Genomic DNA, 19,637 nt, shown 5'->3' with positions numbered 1-19,637 from the left:
TTCTGTCATTATTTACTCCGTCCAAAGATGGATAAATTTTTATTTATTCTTGTGCTGAACACAAAAGAAGATATTTTAAAGAATGTGGGTAACCAAACAGTTGCTGGCCCCCACTGACTTTAATAGTAGGAAAAAAAAGAAAGTCACTGGGGACCAGCAACTGTATAGTTTCCCACATTCTTCAATAACTTTTTATGTTCAACAGAAGAAAAGAAACTCATTCAGATTTAAAACAACTTGAGAGTGAGTAAATGATGACACAATTTTCGTTTTTGGGTGAACTATTCGTTTAAAAATAAAACACACAGAGAAAAATAACTCACTGCTCTTGATTGAAGAAATTTAATACAGTTGCTAAAGTTCAGCAGTAATAAAATAACTTGAAATTTTCACTTTTCACTTTATATCTTTTTGCACCAAATAGTATCGATAACAGTATCGATAAGTACCGGTATCGATAAGCAGTATCTGTATTGATAAAATGTAAACGATACCCATCCCTAATCACTGCTCTTAAAAGACATTAGCATTGTTATTTCAGGAAACTGAAAAAATGGATGTTGCATTAATTGCATTAATCATTTTTAATGTGTAAAAAAACTAATGTTAATCACAGAAATTAACTTAAAGTTCAAGTGTCAAGACTGTTTGAGGTTCTGTTAAACTGGGCAAGACCAACATTCACAGTTTGTCTTAACCAACTTGTATTTCCTTTAAACTGAACTTTTATTTCTTAATTTTTTCTTCTTCTTACTGTCAAGTATGAGTGGCTACTTTTAGGAAATGAATAATTGTCTGATCATTCTTTGTGCATGTCCCTGTTGTCTCATCACAGCAATTCCTATATGGCACATCAACACGACACCTGTCCTACAATGACTTCATCAATAAAGAACTCATCCTCTTCTCCAATTCTGACAACGAGCGGTCGATTCCATCGCTTGTTGATGGTGTGTATCTTCAGCTACGTTTTTACATGTTGAACTGGGTTTCTCTTCTCTTACCCTGAGTGTTTTTGCTTTTTTTTTTCGGATACTGATTATGTATGACTGAAGTGATATTGATGTAGATTGGCTGCTTGTCTGTGGTTTAACTTAATGTCTGCTGCATGCAGGTCTGAAGCCGGGTCAGAGGAAGGTGTTGTTCACCTGTATGAAGAGGAATGATAAAAGGGAAGTCAAGGTGGCCCAGCTGGCTGGATCCGTGGCTGAGATGTCTGCATACCATCACGGAGAAGTTTGTAGCAAACCTTTCTTTGCCTTGCTGCTTTTATTTATTCTTGGTGCTTACTGGTGTAGCTATTTACAGTGGTTTTCTTGATGCATTGATTAAAGGGGTCATATGATGCGATTTCAAGTTTTCCTTTCTCTTTGGAGTGTTACAAGCTGATTGTGCATAGATAAGATCCCTGAAGTTGCAAAGACTAAAGTCTCAAAACCAAAGAGATATTCTTTATTAAAGTTAAGACTCTGCCACGCCCCCCTAAAACGGCTCATTCTAACACGCCCCCACATATCTACCACACTATATGGAAATATTTGCATAATGCCACCCAAATGTTCACGCAAAGAAAGAACGCGTGGTTTCAGTAACCGCAGTTAGTGTTGAAGCAGCCATGTCAGGGAGACGCTGTGTGTTTCAGTGCGAAAGCAAAAGCACTTTATTTGGATCACTTACAACAGAACAGCAATGCATTTTATGGACGACCGTTCCGTGAACCTAGGAGAGGAGGTAATTCTGACTTTACTATGACAATCTGGCGCTTCTGAATCAGCTACTGTAAGTATGTTTTGTTATTAGTTTAAGTTCAAAAGTGGAGTTTTGCGCATCGTGTGTGTGTGCGCCCGCGTGTGTGTGTGTGTGTGAGAGAGAGAGAGAGAGACAGGGTCACTCACAGTGGAGTCAGCTGTCTTAACCGTGGCTTGTGTACTGCAAACACATACCAGCTTCATCACTGTGTCTGTCACGCGACTCTGTTCCCCTTTCGGGCTCTGTCTTTACATTTATTTTGAAAGATGAAGCTCGCGATTATGGTAAGGGGCGTTACATTTCCGACGAGTGCTTGCGGTGTTCGGCCAATCACAATGCACTGGGTCAGCTGGCCAATCAGAGCAGACTGCGCTTGTCGGAAGGAGGGACTTTGTAGAAAACGAAGCGTTTGAGAGAGGCGGGGCATAGAGGACCTACAATAATGTACAGTATTTGAAAAATAATGTGTTTTTTGAACATTAAAGCATGTCAACATATTCTGTTACACCAAATACACAAAATAATGATCTTTAAAAAAAGCACCATATGACCCCTTTAAACAGAATTTAAATAACTCGTAACCAAAAATACTAAACAAAAAACAAGCACACATTACAAACCGGAAAAAAATTATGCACAATTTCACTTTGAAATCTTATGTATAAAAAAGGAGGGGGCTTTGTAGAAAACGAAGCGTTTGAGAGAGGTGGGGCATAGAGGACCTACAATAATGTACAGTATTTGAAAAATAATGTGTTTTTTGAACATTAAAGCATGTCAACATATTCTGTTACACCAAATACACAAAATAATGATCTTTAAAAAAGCATCATATGACCCCTTTAAGAAGAAATCATATGCAACAGTCTTGAATCAAAAACCATGATTCGATTTATTTATTTGAAAATGTTCAATTATAATAACACTCATTTATTGAAAAAAAAAATTGAACAGAATGAAAGATTTATGACAAGAAATTGTATATTTTCTGCAGCAAGCCCTGATGATGACTATCGTGAATCTGGCCCAGAACTTTGTGGGCAGCAACAATATCAACATCCTTCAGCCTCTCGGTCAGTTTGGTACCCGTATCAACGGCGGGAAAGATGCTGCCAGCCCTCGTTACATCTTTACTATGCTTAGGTAAGAGTTTAATTGTTTTGACATATACTGGTGCCATACCTCCAAACAATGTGCAGTTTGAAGGTTATGAAATGTGCAGTTGTGCAGTTTGAAGGTTATGAAAACAAAAACATTGCATGTATCTGTGTAGGCTATTCTATACATTATGTGCAAAAAAAAGGTTAAAATATAGACATTACATTCTAAACCAAAAAAATATATAAATTGCTGATTTTTTTACCGTTTTAAAGCAAAAGTTAACAGCTCTCTGCCCCACCCTGCTCGTCACATATTTAATGTCTAACAAGATAAATTATAGCAAAATGTGTGTTTTAGTCATAATTACTGTGCTCTTATTCTGTTGCGCTGGTGTGCTTCAAGAAGACTTGATTACTGTCACGACGAGACTTTATGCAAAATGGAAATAGTCGTGTGACATTCTAACATGTAGATAACATTCTAACATTTAGATAAGAATAAGGCTGTTAAATGTTATGTGTTGAGCCTCATACACTTTAAACAACACATTTATCTAACCTGGTATCTCAACCCTCTACATTGCGAGTAAATCACTCGCATATGCGACTAAATCTTACTCTGGGCGACTAAATGTTGTCTAACATTAGCCATTGGCTAATAAATTCTTAGATTTTACACACCAGTATGTGTGTGAGAGGCGTTCAACACAGATTTTCACTCGATAAACACGCTGACTGAGCGCTTGAGAGTTTCGCTCTCCGTCAAGCGATCTAGTAGTAGTATCTTTTAATAATAATTACTATTACCTATGACCAACAATATCTTAAACACCACCACCAGTCCTAAGTTCAGTTAAAATGACAAATATGCATTCATTCATGGTTACCAAGTTTTAGTTCTAATCACTAGTTCTATCATTAAATAGTGCTTAATTATCATAATAGTTACTAATTATCAAAGTGCTTAATTATCATATATATAATGCTTGATTGGCTGAAGTTAAGAGTGCACATTCAGTTATTTAAGAAGCTGTTCCATTTTACAAAGATAAGCTGATTGGGTGGAACCATGTGTGTGTGTGTACCTACTTAACCATATATTGGGGACAAATTTGTACCCAAAAGTGAGCAAAACCTGACAAAATCGGCAAAAACCTAAATTTGTGGATGTCCTCATTTGTAAAACTGTTAAAATAAAGTAAACAAAGTTTTTTTTACTTTTGAAATTGTAAAAATGCAGAAAGTTTTCTGTGAGGGGTAGGGGTGGGTTTAGGTTAAAAAGTATATAACTATCTGTATATACAAACAATCGAAGTCTATGTAATGTCCCCATTTAGATAGCTAAGTAAACGTGTGTGTGTGTGTGTGTGTGTGTGTGCGTGTAAAATAGTATATCAGTCTGGCGAGTAAACTAAAAAATTTACTAGCCAATGGCGATTATATTGCCAAGGTGTGCGTAGAGGGTTGTATCTAATCTATTTAACCCTGAAACAATATACAAAACTACCAAATTCTGCTATAAGTTTGATCGCCACTTATAATCACTGTTGTTAATAGTGTTCAACATCTGTTTGAATATATGTCACTAACTAACTGCTTGGTTTTTACCGTACATTTCTGCCATATGGGCATCAACTTGAGATAGTCACCACTGATAAGCTCCTACTAAATATAATGTAAGAAACTTCAATTTTCTGTAAAGCTGCTTTAATTTAATTTATTTTCCAAAATAACAAGATTTGCATTGTGAAACGCGCTATACAAATAAACTTGAATTTAATTGAATTTAATCTGTCAAAGCACCTTGCAGGGCAAGCCGTGTCAAACTATATTCTTTTGTTTAAATTGTGTAATATGAAGCATTATCATGTTTACGGCAACTTCGGTCACTCCGCTATGTTTCAGATGCGTTGTCTCCATTCGTTGTCAATTATGTTCATTATCGATTTATTTTATTGATTAGTTGTGGTAGCCCTAATGCTTTTATGGACATTTAAATACATACAGTTTAATTACATTCATTCTTCTATCACATAGTTTGACATTAATCCTAATCACTATATTTAGTTTTATATATGTCTTTATCTAAAGAGATCAGTTTTTATATTTTCTTACAGTCCACTGGCCAAACTGCTGTTTCCTGCTGTGGACTCCAGCCTGCTGAAGTTTCTGTATGATGACAACCAGAAGGTGGAGCCAGAGTGGTACATACCCATAATTCCCATGGTACTGGTGAACGGAGCTGAGGGTATCGGGACTGGTTGGGCCTGCAAGATCCCCAACTATGACTCGCGAGAGATCGTCAACAACATTAACCGTATGCTCAACCACCAGGACCCTCTTCCCATGGTAAGACCTCATCCTTACTCTTGTCCTGACCACTGCACGTTTACTAGGCATGTGACGGAAAAACATCTTTATACCATGATATCTGCAGAAACTTTAATGTTGGTATCCACCTTATTTTTGGATACTTGTTTTCGGATTTTTAACTTGAATGTGCAAAGGCGGGGCATAGAGGAGAAACAATAATGTACAGTATGTGTAAAATAATGTGTTTTTTTAGCCTTAAACCGCATAAACACATTTCATTACACCAAATACACAAAATAATGTTCTTTTTAGCAACATCATATGACCCCTTTAAGGAGTCCACTGCTTTTAGTTATTTCGTCCCCTTGGAATTATAAGGTTCTATCTGACATTGTGAAAATTTAGTTATTCACATATTCTTATTCTGTGACAACTTATTTACATTATGTGATAGATTTTGTTAATGTTGTCTAATTTTGGGACTTTTTATAAAAAAAACAAAAAGGTTCTATCTGCACAGTCGAATGGAATGCAAAAACTTGCAAACATGCAAAAAAGAAGCTCAATAACTCAAAACTATTCAAAATGCAGACAGAACCTTATAATTCCAAGCGGACGATTTTAACTATTCAAAAACAGTGCGTTATTTTTGTTAATATTGCAAACTTCATAAAACTTTATAAAACTTCAGGGTTCATGTAAATTTCAGGGTTTGTGATGTCAACCCAGGAAGAAGCTCGTTGTAGTCCCTACCAGCCGTTTGTTGTAGGCCTAAAAAGTGAATTCTGTAAAAGAAACAGAAACATTACACACTAACTAAAGTTAAAAAAGTGAAATCACAATCAAGGACCCTTTTAAGCACTCACTTTGTTCTGTTAAATTTACTTGTTCTATTGCTCGTAATTAGTTTCTTTGTTCTTCTTTTATTACTGTTTACTTTTTTTTTATTAGAGGAATTTGGCCTAATTTGCAGAGGTGAATAGCTATTGATAATTTTTCATAATTATTGATTTCGCAAAATAAATGTTTGGAAAAGGTTTAGCCAATTTTTTACCCAATCTCTGCAGCAGACAGGTGCAAGTGCCACTCTGTCGGTGTTGTTATGATAGTAAAACTAAAGGAAGTTAAAACGTTAAGCGGCCAGTGTTTTCCATTTTTAGCATGTTTGTTTCTTGAGAGCTTATCTAGCAGTGATATAAACAGCTGCCACTAGTGCTCACGGAAACATCAGATACCATATCTTTGGATGGATGGAGGGATCATCAAACTCAGAATAAGTTTAAATCACTCATTCTCTGCATCTCTTCATGTTTTTGTTAGCTGCCCAGCTACAAGAACTTCAAAGGTGCCATTCATGTGCTGGGACAGAACCAATATTTGGTCAGCGGAGAAGTGTCTGTCCTGGACAAAAATACCATTGAGATTACCGAACTTCCTGTTCGCACCTGGACTCAGGTAAGATCACTTGCAGAAGTCTTGATGCTGTAAAGCTGGATCTCTTTACTGGAATGCTGGTGATGCCAGAAATGCCATCTTTTTTCTCTTTCAGGCGTATAAGGAGTCGGTTCTGGAGCCCATGCTCCAAGGAACAGATAAAACTCCTCCTCTGATCAATGACTATAAGGAGTACCACACCGACACCACAGTGAAGTTTGTGGTGCGCATGACAGAGGAGAAGCTTGCACAGGCAGAGGCAGCCGGTCTTCACAAGGTCTTCAAACTGCAGTCGTCCCTCACCTGCAACTCAATGGTACGAACCTCCCCTCCTGAAGCTCTTGAATCAAGCTAAGGCCATTTCACACCACGATTCATAATTAGGCCAGAATCAATCTGCGGAAACATAAACCGCTGCCGAGTAGCCCAGTACCTGCGTGACTCGTCATACACATAAAAAGAGCGAAGTAGCTGTAGCTGCAGTGTTCTGCAGTTTTGTTTATTAACCGCTAGACTGCCAAAAGCATACCTTTAAAGATGTGGCCATGAGAGCTAAAAGTTCTCCTAGTGCAGGTTTTAATGGACACAAACTTAAGTAACTTAACCAACACAAAGCGATGTGCATGCAAGAGGAATACAACCATATTAGGGATGTATTAGGCATTTTTGTAATTGTTTCCTTTTGAGTACTCGGTAGGTATAAACACAAAAGCATTAACAACATTGTATTACAGTAGTGTTGACACTATTGACAGCTTAGCGCTGTACAACTTGCACTTTATTTTCATCTACTTAATCAAATGATCCCTGACATCGCTGCATGTTTTCAAAGTCATGACGAGAAATTATTTTAAAACATACTCTCCACCAAAACATGATGCAAAAAACACTGCTAGATTATTAATAATGTGTCATCAGTGTTTGGTTTGTTGTGAAACCGGTAATGTGATTTCTATTTGCCTCGTGCGTTTCTTCACTGGTCTGTAGGTGCTGTTTGATCACATGGGCTGTCTGAAGCGCTATGAGTCGGTGCAGGATATCTTGAAGGAGTTCTTTGAGCTGCGCCTGCACTATTATAAACTGAGGAAGGACTGGCTGGTGGGTAGTCTGGGTGCTGAGGCAGCCAAACTCTCCAACCAGGCACGATTTGTGCTGGAGAAGATTGAGGGAAAAATATCAATCGGTGAGATGTTTATCCATACGCGTGTCAGATTTTAAGATCTTTGTAATGTAATCATGCATCCTCTTCTGAAATATGTTTTTTCTCATCTCTCTGGTTGGTAAATCTGAATCTCTACTTCAGTGTAACTGCTAATAATGGCCTTACTGCAGAGGACAAATAAATGAAGATCCATTTGAAATCTGTTTAAAACAAATAAAAAATAATAATAAAAAATAAATGTGCTCTCGGTGTGTTTTAATGGTTTGTATTAATTTACCAGAGAACAAGTCAAAAAGAGATTTGATCCGAATGCTGGTGCAAAAAGGATACGAATCCGACCCCGTTGCAGCCTGGAACAAAGCCCAGGAGAAGGTATGTGAGGAAACATTGATGATAGATACAGCTTTGTGTATGTATGCATCTGTTAGAGGTCAGCTCATGCCTTAAGATAAAGTCTATGCATTAAGACCAAACCCACTAAAATAAAAAAATAAAATAATGCACTGAAATAAATAAGACTAAACGTCATAGAAGATTATGGCTTACAAAGAACCCATTTTTCTTGTGCATTTGGTATTTTTTTTTATAAGTTTGACAATATTATCTGATGTTGTTCTGCCAAACTACTTCTTTTGTTTGATAAATGCCTCTGAATTGTGCATGCAGTCAGTGGACAGTCAAGACAGTGCTTTAGATATGAACAATCGAACAAGCCTGAGCCTGACCATTAGTGATGTGATGGCTGTTAAGTTGGATATTTTTATTTACATTTTTTAGTACTGTGATGGCTAAGTTGGATTTTTTTGTGTAATTTTTTATATTTACAATATTATAGTAAGTTGGATTATATAGTTTCTAGTGTCTGTAGTGCTTGCACTTTTACTCACTGTTCATATCTGGCTGTTTCTCTCTGTTTGGCTGGATGATGATGATGATGATGTTAGTCTTTGGAGGATGAGGATGGCGATGGTAACGACAGTGACAGCTCAGTGGACTCTGGCTCTTCCTCTGGGCCGAATTTTAACTACATTCTGAACATGCCTCTGTGGTGTCTGACCAAGGAGAAGGTCGAGGAACTCCTCAAGCAGAGAGACCTGAAGGTACTAATATCTCCTACAGCCATCAGTGTTACATTCAATGTTTCATATCAGTTTTATATTGTAAGGGATAACCCACGGCTTGCTGTGCATTAAACAAAATTAATGCACGACGTGTAGGCAAAGAACCACCCGACACGAAACGGTTGTGATTTATCCCGCTTACATTTATATGGTCCCTGTCTGTCGAGCCCACCCCTATTCTATCTATTCTTCTGAAGTCATATAATAGCTTTGTGTGAGGAAAAGATCACATTTTATTTGTTAAAGCAATAAGCCCCAAGAAGCCGTGGTTTACAGTGAATTTATAATAGCTAAGGGGCGGTTACGACGCAAAGCGGAATGCCTAAAACCCCCTTAGCTGTTATAAATTCACTGTAAACCACGGCTTCACGGGGCTTATTGCTTTTATAAAACGGTTATTCCATATACGTAGTAAAGTTTCACAAAATAAAACAGAGCAAATAAAGTGTAATGATATTAATAAAAACACTATTCTTCCGCCAAACAATGTAGTTCCTCAGAAACAGTTGTGGTTGCAACAAAGTGGTTGCCGAGCAACACACAAACGTAAACAAAGGTGTATGTTTGTAGTGTAATTTACAACAGCTTCGAGCGCGGCTCAGCCAATCAGAATCAAGCACTGGAACTCTCCGTTTTATAATCATTAAACAGGGTTTCTGCAGGGCATTAAAAAGCATTAAATAAGATTTGATGATACCTTCACAAACCCTGTTAAAAGTCATGTGGTGAGCTATGGACACTGAACAGTAGTGGGTAAGAATCTTCAGTCTTAACTGTGAGTGTTGCTCTTCAATGGTTTATGTAGAAAGCAGAGCTGAATGAACTCCAGAGGAAGAATTCAGAAGATCTGTGGAGGGAAGATCTGGCCGTCTTCATCGAGGAGCTGGATGTGAGTCTCTTTCATAGACATCGGGTTGAGTCAAGATGCGTGTGATGAAGTGTGTGAGAGTTTTCTCTCTGTCTTTCTTCCAGCGTGTGGAGGAGCAGGAGAAGGAGAGTGTGAGCTCTGGGAAGGCCGTGAAGCTGGTGAAAGGGAAGGTGGGCAAACCTAAAGTGAAAAAGATGCATCTGGAGGAAACTCTGCCCTCTCCTTTTGGCCGCAGGATAGAGCCACAGGTCACACTCGCTATGAAAGCCGACGCCTCCAAGAAACTCACCAAAAAGAAGAAGGTAACGACGAGTGTGTGTGAGGATGAAACTAAATCTATATCGGTCAACAAACGTAGTGTATTCATACTGAATGTTATTGTAAATATAGTCATGCAATGTATATTTTATCTGTGGTTATCATGATAGTGTTGGTGTAAGCTAACACCATTCACATTGCATGGGTTACAAACAATGTTCCCTCTAAGCTGCGCATGTGTGCGGCCCAGCAGAAGAAATAATATGCCGCGCACAGGACAAACGCAGTGCAATGGTCGGGCAAACCACTATAGAGTTGGTGTTGTTATAGAGTTAGAACCGGTGAATGCGGTTTACAGGTTTCATAGAAGGAGAATGTGCGCCAATTGAGTCGCTATAGAAACCGAATACTTTAATGGTTGCGGACGAAATAGCTCAACACGAGAGCCAACGCAAATGCAGTGATGAAATAAAACATGATGTTTTAAAGAAGAGTGGCTTCAAATAATTGACCTCAAAAGGAATTCATGAGAATTTTTCATATTATATTATATTATATTATATTATAAAGAATTGTATTGTTCTGCAAGAGTTGTAAAAAGAAAATATTTTTAATAGAATGTTATTGTTGTAACAGCACTGTAAAAAAATGTTTTCTCAGGTAACCTAAAATGTGCATCATTTAGTTACATCAAGGGTCAAATTAAATATAAATAGTAGGGCTGTGTATCACCAGCAAAGTCACGATACGATACGTATCACGATACGGGACTGCACTGAATTTCACCTCAGCAGAATTTAGTAAAACAGCTGTTTATTAAATAATAAAGGCAGCTGACCTCTGCATTATGAAGGGCCTCCATAACTGTACCACAGTACAATATAGGTAATGGCATATGTTTCATGTTTACATTGAGCACTCCCCACCAGGTACAATATTCTGATTGTTTGCATCTTGTTTTTAAGCCCATAAATAATAATGTACTCGTTCTAATAAATGTATATTGTAATGTACTCATTCTAAAATATTAAAATCATCTTAACATTGCTGGTAGGTTATCATTGCACAAATCAACACTCTACGTTTAAAAAATAAAAATAAAAATTAGAACAGTTCTAAACTAATGCGCTGTCTTCATTGTACCTCACGCGCACATTTAGTCACACAGATCAGATCACGCGCACGCGCACAGACATTCTTTTCAGCGCTCAGACAAACTTTTTAGCGCTGCCCCGCAATTTTATCAATAAAATAGCTTAATCGCTGAAGAGCTACATTATCTTTCTCAACAAGGAGCTGGTAACATCATCGTTATTAAAAAGCAATTAAATCCACAGCTTCACTGTTAATAGAGAAACACGGCAAAACGGTGGTAATTCATACATACACAGCCTCTCTCTCTCTCTCATGAATGAACACTTGATGAATTACACTTTTCTGAGAATAGAATATTAAAGTGGAAATCGCTAAACTGCAAGCTAACCGGTGTTTTCAGAACGCAAGCGCGTTTATCCACAGTGGAGAGAGAGCGCGTGCACATGGTTGCCAGGTTGACAAAAATAAGTAGCACACTTAGCAGATATTTCCGTATTGCGCAAGTGGGAAGCTCTGTTTCGAAGATTACGTCTCTTTATATCAGGCAACCCCGGTTGTGTTCTCTGTGGGGAAAGGGACTTTGTCTGCGGCCAGATTAAACCTTGTTGTAGCCTATATATTATGCTCTATTCATAATTTTTTAGAAACCTTGCACTTTTCTACTCTGTTTTAAACTGTGTTCTTGTATTCAAATTAAGCGCAGTCCACTGCAGCGAACGTGCCACAGTATCGATACAGGGACAGCTGTATCGATACTCGTATCATCAAATCTCTGTGACGATACATCGTCGTATCGATGTATCGAACACAGCACTAATAAATAGCACATTAAAGTTAAAAGTTGCACACTTTTTTGTGTGTGCTCTGTACGGTATAAAAAAAATTTCTCAGGTGGACGAAATGTCTGCCCAACATAGAAAAGTTTTGCTCAGGAAGAAACAAAATTAAAGGGAACATTGGTTACAAACCTACATTTACTACTAATGACATCATAACAAGTGAAGCCACCACACCATCTGATTTCAGTGAGTAAACATTACGAGTCATCGAGTCTATCTGTACATCCCTACATTGCAAACGTCCTAAGCATGTAAATGCTTTATTTATTTAAGTCAGGAATTTCCCCAACGTATGAAAAGTGTGAGCGAGCTACATGTCCTTCAAATGTCAAAGTGCTCATTCTGAAATCTGAATACAGATTTATGTTTTGTTTTTAAGCGGTGCGCATACTTAATTTACCTTGTACTGTTATTCACTGTGGTTATGTAATTACAAAATATTGTTTTTATTAGGATAGTAAATTAATTTAAATAATTCAACAGTGGTTTGATTAACAACATATATTTCAAAGTTAATGTAATGACTTAAACGTTAGTTAAATTAATGTTTAATTAAACAATATTTATACAAATGACACTTAATTCCTAGGCAAACTGTCATGCTAATAAAAAGCCAAAGAATTTGTGCTGTCCAGCCTGCAGCCCTTTAATTATTATTTCTCAAATTCTCCAAGAGTACGAAGAGGATTCACAACTTCTTCAGAAACATATTGCTGACTGTAAATGGACTTAAAGACATGCAATATTATTTCCAAGCATTTATACTGTCCCTCTGAACAAGATGGTGTGTGGTATGCAATTTTTGCTAATAATCTCAGACATATTTAACATTCCCTGCATAATTACATACAGAAATACATTTTGTGTTATGTCAGTTACCTCTGTTGGCAGTGTGCATTAGGGCTGTCAAAATGGCTGAAAAACTAAATTCGAATTTTGTACTTAAATATGATCAAAATTCGAATTATATTCAAATTTAAAATGCATAATTTCAGTTAGGGTGAAGAAAAGCTTTTGGCTTCTCTCCTGAGGCCACAAGAGGGCGCATCGAGCAAAATATTATGCACGTTTCTTCAAAGCATAAGATAACATGACTATCTGTGAAAAAAAGTGCATAATGTTTAAAATAATGTTTATAAACCAATTATAATTAATTAAGTTGCTTAAACAACTATAAAAAAAACAGCATCATGTATGTATGCATAGTTTAATACAAAGGGCCGAAAGCCAATCACACAGAGTACATTTTTCATTTAAAAACATGAGTTGCAGTGGGATGGGAAAAAACCCCTCCATAAAGTCTCGAGATATGTTTTTTTCAAAGTTGAACTTGCATTAATTTTACATGGCTTTCTAAACATGCAGTTCTCTTGTGCGAGACGCGTGTGCAATGGTGAAAGATGTCCCTCTAGAAAATGCGCGAAATATGTGTTCTGTGTGAACGGCTTGGTTTCAGTTTTGATGTAAACAACATCTTCTCCGCATTGATGTTCTCTTTTCCCGCAATATTTGTAATTAACAACGCAGCAGCGCCGCATCTAGTGGCTTTAACTGGATAGGCTAACAAATACATTATAATACAGTGACATTTACATCGTCATCGCATCTCGTGCGCCACTGATAAGGCTGCCTCCTTAACGCACACCTAAAAATTTGGATTTTTATTTTAAATTCGACGAATATTCGAAATTCGAATGTTTTTTTTGACAGCCCTAGTGTGCAGCTTTATATATTGCTTATCCTGCACGAATCGACAATAAATATTACAGTTCATTACACTTCACATCTGCCTTAACTTAGCACTACACCTATTTGGTGCAACAGGTATTAATTCTATGCAGGACTTGAGGTGCATTTTACATGCAGCCTAGTCTTATAACCGTCCAGCTGGTGCAGAACAATGAGTTTTTTTACACTTACAGACATTGATGTTGTTAATGTAATTAAAGTTACATCAGCACCCCAACTTACACTCACTCTGTGCTTTACTGTCAAATAAACTAAAGTGAGGCAAATTGCGTATTATTAATAATAACAGCACTTATTTGTGATAAACAATAGTAATATTGCGATTGTTATCAGTTTATGTAATAGTCTGGAGCCCTATATCAATTATACCTAAATAGGCTGAAGCACAGCTAATAAAAGTCTGGTAGTGTGTCTGTGCATGTCTAAAGATGTGTGTTTGTGTCAGGTTGAGGTAGACATGAAGCTGGAGTTTGATGAGGACAGTGCGCTGGGCTCCAATGAAGGAGAGAATTCCCTCATTTCTCCATCCGGCCTTCCCAATCCAGGAGCCAAACCCAAAGCTCCTCGGGTGAAGAGAGAGAAGAAGGAACCTGGTAACAATAAATACTGGCACTCTGTTTAACTTCAGTTTACTTTCAGATGCGGCTTATGTTTTTAATATTTTTATTTCAGGTGCTCCGAGACAAAGGAAGCCAGCAGCTCCTAAAGGTCCAGCTAAGAAAGTGAAGAAGAGGAATCCGTGGTCAGATGATGATGAAGTTGATAATGATCGGTCCGACAATGAGCTGGATGAAAATGAACCTGTTATTCCCAGAGACACCTCATACAGGAGAGCCTCAGGTGTGTGTGCTTCCATCAACACTTCTGTACTGCTAATGTTTTCGTCATTTAAATCAGGTTTGGTGATATGACGGTTCATGTCATGCAACAGTAGGCCGATACAGAATTTGTTTTATTTCACCATATATATTTGCATGGCTATCAGTGGGCTGGACTGTTGTGTACACATGAAGGGTGATGGAAAAAACATATTTGGGTCATTTCGTGGCAACTCAACATTATTTGTTCTTCAGACCCACATTTGGTTTCTGACCACTGAAAATGCGTTCAATTACACAATTTACTCCTGGAGCCGTATTGAGATCCCAATATCTCTGGAACTGAATCATATAGGGCCTTAATAATGAAGATGCCAAAAGGAAAGTTTGTTAAGACCCAATGTCTAAAAAGGCATTAAGACTAATTAATACATTAATACTTCTTGAGTTATGGGCATGCAAACTTTGGAGAAAAAACTTGAAAAGTGCTGTTTCCCAATTTTTGAATGGTCACCCATGGTTGCACATAATGCAACGAAGACAACTAAAGTCAACAGATTTTACTAACAGACCTACCAATCTCTGTGTAAAAGTAACATTATGATACTGCAATCTTTCTGAAGTCATTTTAACCCCCTGAAATTTGGCTCTAAATCTCAGGTGAAAATGGCCATTTTGACCACCCTCTACAAAATAATGTATTACTCAGTAAATATTCATCCATAGCATTTAATATTTTGGCTTTCATGTTTATCTTTCTTCAGGAAAAAATATTAGCAAAATAAAAAATTTGGGCCAGGGAAGTTTCTGAAATTTGGTTGATTTGACATGGAATGACCCATTCAACATCTATGCAAGAAGTAATTGACCAGCTCCTGAAAGATTATATTGAGTTTTTGAAAATAGTGCAGAGGTGGTAGTGCATATGTGAACATTTTTAGATTGAGTATTTTAACAACAAAAGTAACGTACTCATATCGTGTTAAAATGACGCTTCACAAATGTATAACCTGAAATGTGTTGTGTTGTTTCACAGCTGTGAAGGCCAAGTACACGTTTGACTTCTCTGAGGAGGAGGAAGAGGAGGACGGTGATGAAGAACAGGAGAATGATGCTTCAGCGTCACCTGTTCGCTCCAGTAAAGACACAGAGCAGCACAATGACGATGAAGATGATGACGATGACATTTTCCCTCCAAAAACAACATTTACTAATTTGTATGTTGTCTATATATTCACTTTGGGTGAATCTCTCAAAGCCTGTCACAAACATTTTAGGTTCATATTTCAGAAATTGCATTTTTTTGTGTAAACAAAATAGGACCATTAAGAGCTTTGCATTGTGCCGTTAGTTTCATGACAAGCAAACACATTTCTTTTTACTGTAATGCAAAAAAAATACTTCATAAAAATCTGTACTGTAAAAATTCAACTCATTAAGTCAAATTTCTATAGTGCTTTATACAATACAGATTGTTTACTTTTACTATTTAAATGTTAAATTTTACTATGCATTTATAGGTTACACTTTATTTTAAGGTGTTCTTGTTACAGTGTAATTATACATTTAAGTACTGAGTAATATTCATTAACTACATGTACTTACTATATGGTTAGGGTTTGGCTTAGGGTTACTTGCATGTAATTATGCATAATTTATTATTATTATAATAGTAAGTACATGTAACGTGTACCAAGGACACCTTAAAATAAAGTTTAACCCATTTATAAGTTGTACTACCTTTATGCTGATTTAACTAAAAATATAATTGTATTAATATTAGTAATTGTTTTAATATAATTTGAAGAACAAATGCAGTTTTACAATAATGATAACCTAACAGGAATTTGAGAATAATGACAATTGTGTGTTTTTGATAGGTTTTGGGAGATCCACCCATTTAGTGAAACTATGTAGTATGCATTTACTCTTATGCTGAAGGTGACAATTAAATATGAATGCAGCTCATTTCAGTTTTAATGAATTCATGTTCAGGTCCACTTCACCAGCGAAGAAGAAGGATCCAGAGACGGTGTTGTCATCTAAAGCTGCCTTTGCTGACAAGAGCAGCGATGACGGTATGTGTCCAGTGGTGGTTTATCGTGTCTCTGCCAACAAGCAACTACACTAAACATATGAGTACATGTGTTAATAATGTGTGTCTGTTCATCAGATGTGAAGTCAGACAGCGATGAAGACAGGGGTCCAGTGTTCTCATCATATTCCAGCAGTTCTGCTTTTGACAAACCTCCAGCTAAAAAAGGTACAACATGAAAGTGAAAAGTCAACATGAACTCAAAATGTTCATTTATGTGTTCTACATGTTATTGTGAACAACTCATCAGTGCCAAAGAATAATGGTACATGTACGTCAGTGTTTCCCACAGGAATTTGTGAGACTTGTGGCAGCAGGTGAAGTCACATAATAATTTGCATATTTAATAACAAGTTTGTGTTCAGACAAGTCTTCAGATCTGTTCTACTCTATGAACTGTCTCATACTGAAATACAACTGAATGTCCAATAAAGCTGTTCCCATGTACAGTGGTGGCCAAAATTATTAGAACACTAGTTCACCAGCTGAAAAATGGTTTCAATTCTGTTATTTCTCTTTTGCTGTAGTGTGTCAGTAGGAAATATCAGTTTACATTTCCAAACATTCATTTTGCCATTAATTGGTAATAAATCCAGTGAGATTATTGTTTTCTGTACACAGAGATCTGATCTGATCATCATCAGTCTGTCTGGGATTACATGAAGAAACAGAACAAACTGAGACAGACTCAATCCAGAAGAACTGTGTCTCCAAGACGCTTCAAGAAACCTTCCTGCAAAGCTACAGAACTGTTAAAAGTTTTAGGCACTTGTGTAAAAATGCTGTAAAATGAGGATGCTGTCATAAATAGATTTTCTTTATCAATTAACTTATATTAACTCAATTAAATCAACATTTGGTGTGAGCATCCTATGTGTTTAAAGCAGCTTTAGGTGCATGTGTGCATCGTTTTTAGGGAGCTTTGCAGGAAGTTTTCTTGAAGTGTCTTGGAGACAGTTCTTCTGGATTAAGTCTGTCTCAGTTTGTTCTGTTTCTTCATGTCACTCCAGACAGACTGATGATGATCAGATCAGATCTCTGTGTGGAGCAAACAAGAATCTCACTGGATTATTACAATTAATGGCAAAATGAATATTTGGAAATGTAAACTGATATTTCCTACTGACACGCTACAGCAAAAGATAGAAATAACTGACCTAAAAACATGTTTTAGCTGCTAAATACTAGTGTTCTAATAATTTTGGCCACCACTGTATATATTTTCTGTTGTCATACATAAAACAAGTATAAATGGTGACTAAACACGACCCATTAATACTACCTGTTAACCAGGAGTCACTCTCACTTTACTCCTTAAATCTTGATTTATAATCGCTACATTGTCTGATAAAATCAACATACATCTACACTAAAGAGCGACTATGCAGAGGTTTTTGGCTATATTACTTTTTTGTCACATGCAGCGCACTGCCTGCATCTGAGTAACAAACTATGTGGATATTAACATATGAACTATGTTCATATTTCATATTTAGTCCAAACAGTCAGTAAGCATCAGGTGCTTGGAAACCCTGTGTTGTACTCATTTACTGACGTCTGCTGTGGTACGGTCAGCTGAATGCGCTGCTTCTCTGCCGCTGACTGCACAGAACAGACGCCTAAAGAGGCGACACCCTGCACTTACTATTATAATAACAATGAATTATGCATAATTACATGCAAGTAACCCAAAGCCAAACAAACCCTAATCCTAACCCTAACCATATAGTAAGTACATGTAGTTAATTAATATTACTCAGTACTTAAATGTATTTAGTGCTTTTTATTTTAAGGTGTCCTTGTTACAGTGTAATTATAGTGTAACCAACTTTGTCCTAGCAGTATTTTATCAAAATGTAACTTATGGAATGATTGCATTTTCTGAAATGAAGTCTTTTCCTCTAAAATAATTTCACAATCCACAGAATCACTGTAACGGCACAAACACTTTGTACAAGCCAGTCAATTCCCGATGGAGAAAATCTGTGACCGCTTGCATAAACTGCTTAGACTAGTCTTAAAATTTAGACACTTAATTTTTTCTGCAAGACAAAAGTCACTTACTGCACATAAAAATGTAGATTGATCTAATTTGCATCTGATAATAAAGACTTATATCCACTTGGTTAACTGCCAGTTAGTCAAACTAGTTCTTAAGGTCTTAACATGCAACTGGCCCCTGGTCTCACCCAACATGTTTTTTTATTCAACATCCTGTTTCAGTCTTAAATGAACATATATACTTGACTAGCATGTGTGCTCAGATCTTAACGATCTTAACGAGTAAATGTGAATAGCTAATTTCCAGTCTATTGAAATCATGTTGTTGTGTTACTCCAGCTAAGAAACCTGCAGACACAGCACCTAAACAGAGGAAAGCTCCAGCAAAAGCCAAGAAGCCTGAGACCTCTCTCTGGGACTCGGACTCAGACACGGGCACTAAAAAAGCACCAGCAGCACCGAAAGGGGGCGGCAAAGGCCGAGGCAGGAAGAGGAAGCAGTCGAGCTCAGAGGAGGATGAGTACAGCCCTGTGAAGAAGCCTGGAAAGACTGCCACCAGCAGGGTGAGTGATTTATCCTCTACTGAAAACACTGTAAGCTACGTCTGTGTAATACGGATAATAGCATTTGTGTGGATATGTTTATTATAAACAAATTAAGGGTGGAAAAAAAAATATTATTAAATTAAAATTTGCTGTTTAATTATTTTCAGCTATTTTGATTTAAAAAATAGAAGTTTGGCGTGTGTTACAGTATAGACTCATATATGTGACCCTGGAGCACAAAACCAGTCATAAGGGTCAATTTTTGGAAATTCAGATTTATGCATCAACTGAAAGCTGAATAAATAAGCTTTCCATTGATGTATGGTGTGTTAGGATAGGACAATATTTGGCCGAGATACAACTATTTGAAAATCTGGAATCTGAGGGTGCAAAAAAATCTAGATATTGAGAAAATCACCTTTAAAGTTGTTCAAATGAAGTCCTTAGCAATGCATATTACTAATCAAAAATAAAGTTTTGATATATTTAC

The 19,637-nt window shown here is 36.9% G+C and overlaps 1 protein-coding gene across 2 annotated transcripts in view; it reads left to right on the top strand.

Moving 5' to 3' along the window:
- LOC107717721 (DNA topoisomerase 2-beta-like) overlaps positions 1-19,637 on the top strand; it is a 44,851-nt gene that overhangs the window by 22,144 nt on the left and 3,070 nt on the right. For both annotated transcript variants that reach the window (XM_016524559.1, XM_016524558.1), the window contains exons 18-34: positions 836-950; positions 1,115-1,236; positions 2,744-2,892; positions 4,967-5,198; positions 6,483-6,617; positions 6,712-6,912; positions 7,584-7,779; positions 8,039-8,130; positions 8,703-8,858; positions 9,685-9,768; positions 9,852-10,049; positions 14,134-14,281; positions 14,361-14,528; positions 15,543-15,723; positions 16,502-16,584; positions 16,680-16,769; positions 18,942-19,165. In XM_016524559.1, the coding sequence (XP_016380045.1) occupies positions 836-950; positions 1,115-1,236; positions 2,744-2,892; positions 4,967-5,198; positions 6,483-6,617; positions 6,712-6,912; positions 7,584-7,779; positions 8,039-8,130; positions 8,703-8,858; positions 9,685-9,768; positions 9,852-10,049; positions 14,134-14,281; positions 14,361-14,528; positions 15,543-15,723; positions 16,502-16,584; positions 16,680-16,769; positions 18,942-19,165 (2,574 nt within the window). The remainder of the gene's footprint in view (positions 1-835; positions 951-1,114; positions 1,237-2,743; positions 2,893-4,966; positions 5,199-6,482; positions 6,618-6,711; positions 6,913-7,583; positions 7,780-8,038; positions 8,131-8,702; positions 8,859-9,684; positions 9,769-9,851; positions 10,050-14,133; positions 14,282-14,360; positions 14,529-15,542; positions 15,724-16,501; positions 16,585-16,679; positions 16,770-18,941; positions 19,166-19,637) is intronic.

This window comes from Sinocyclocheilus rhinocerous, unplaced genomic scaffold, assembly GCF_001515625.1.
Source record: "Sinocyclocheilus rhinocerous isolate Xijiao unplaced genomic scaffold, SAMN03320098_v1.1 scaffold2318, whole genome shotgun sequence".
In the NCBI taxonomy this organism is placed as follows: Eukaryota; Metazoa; Chordata; class Actinopteri; order Cypriniformes; family Cyprinidae; genus Sinocyclocheilus; species Sinocyclocheilus rhinocerous.
The sequence above is the reverse complement of the archived record's forward strand: the minus strand, read 5'-3'. Positions and strand labels throughout refer to the sequence as shown.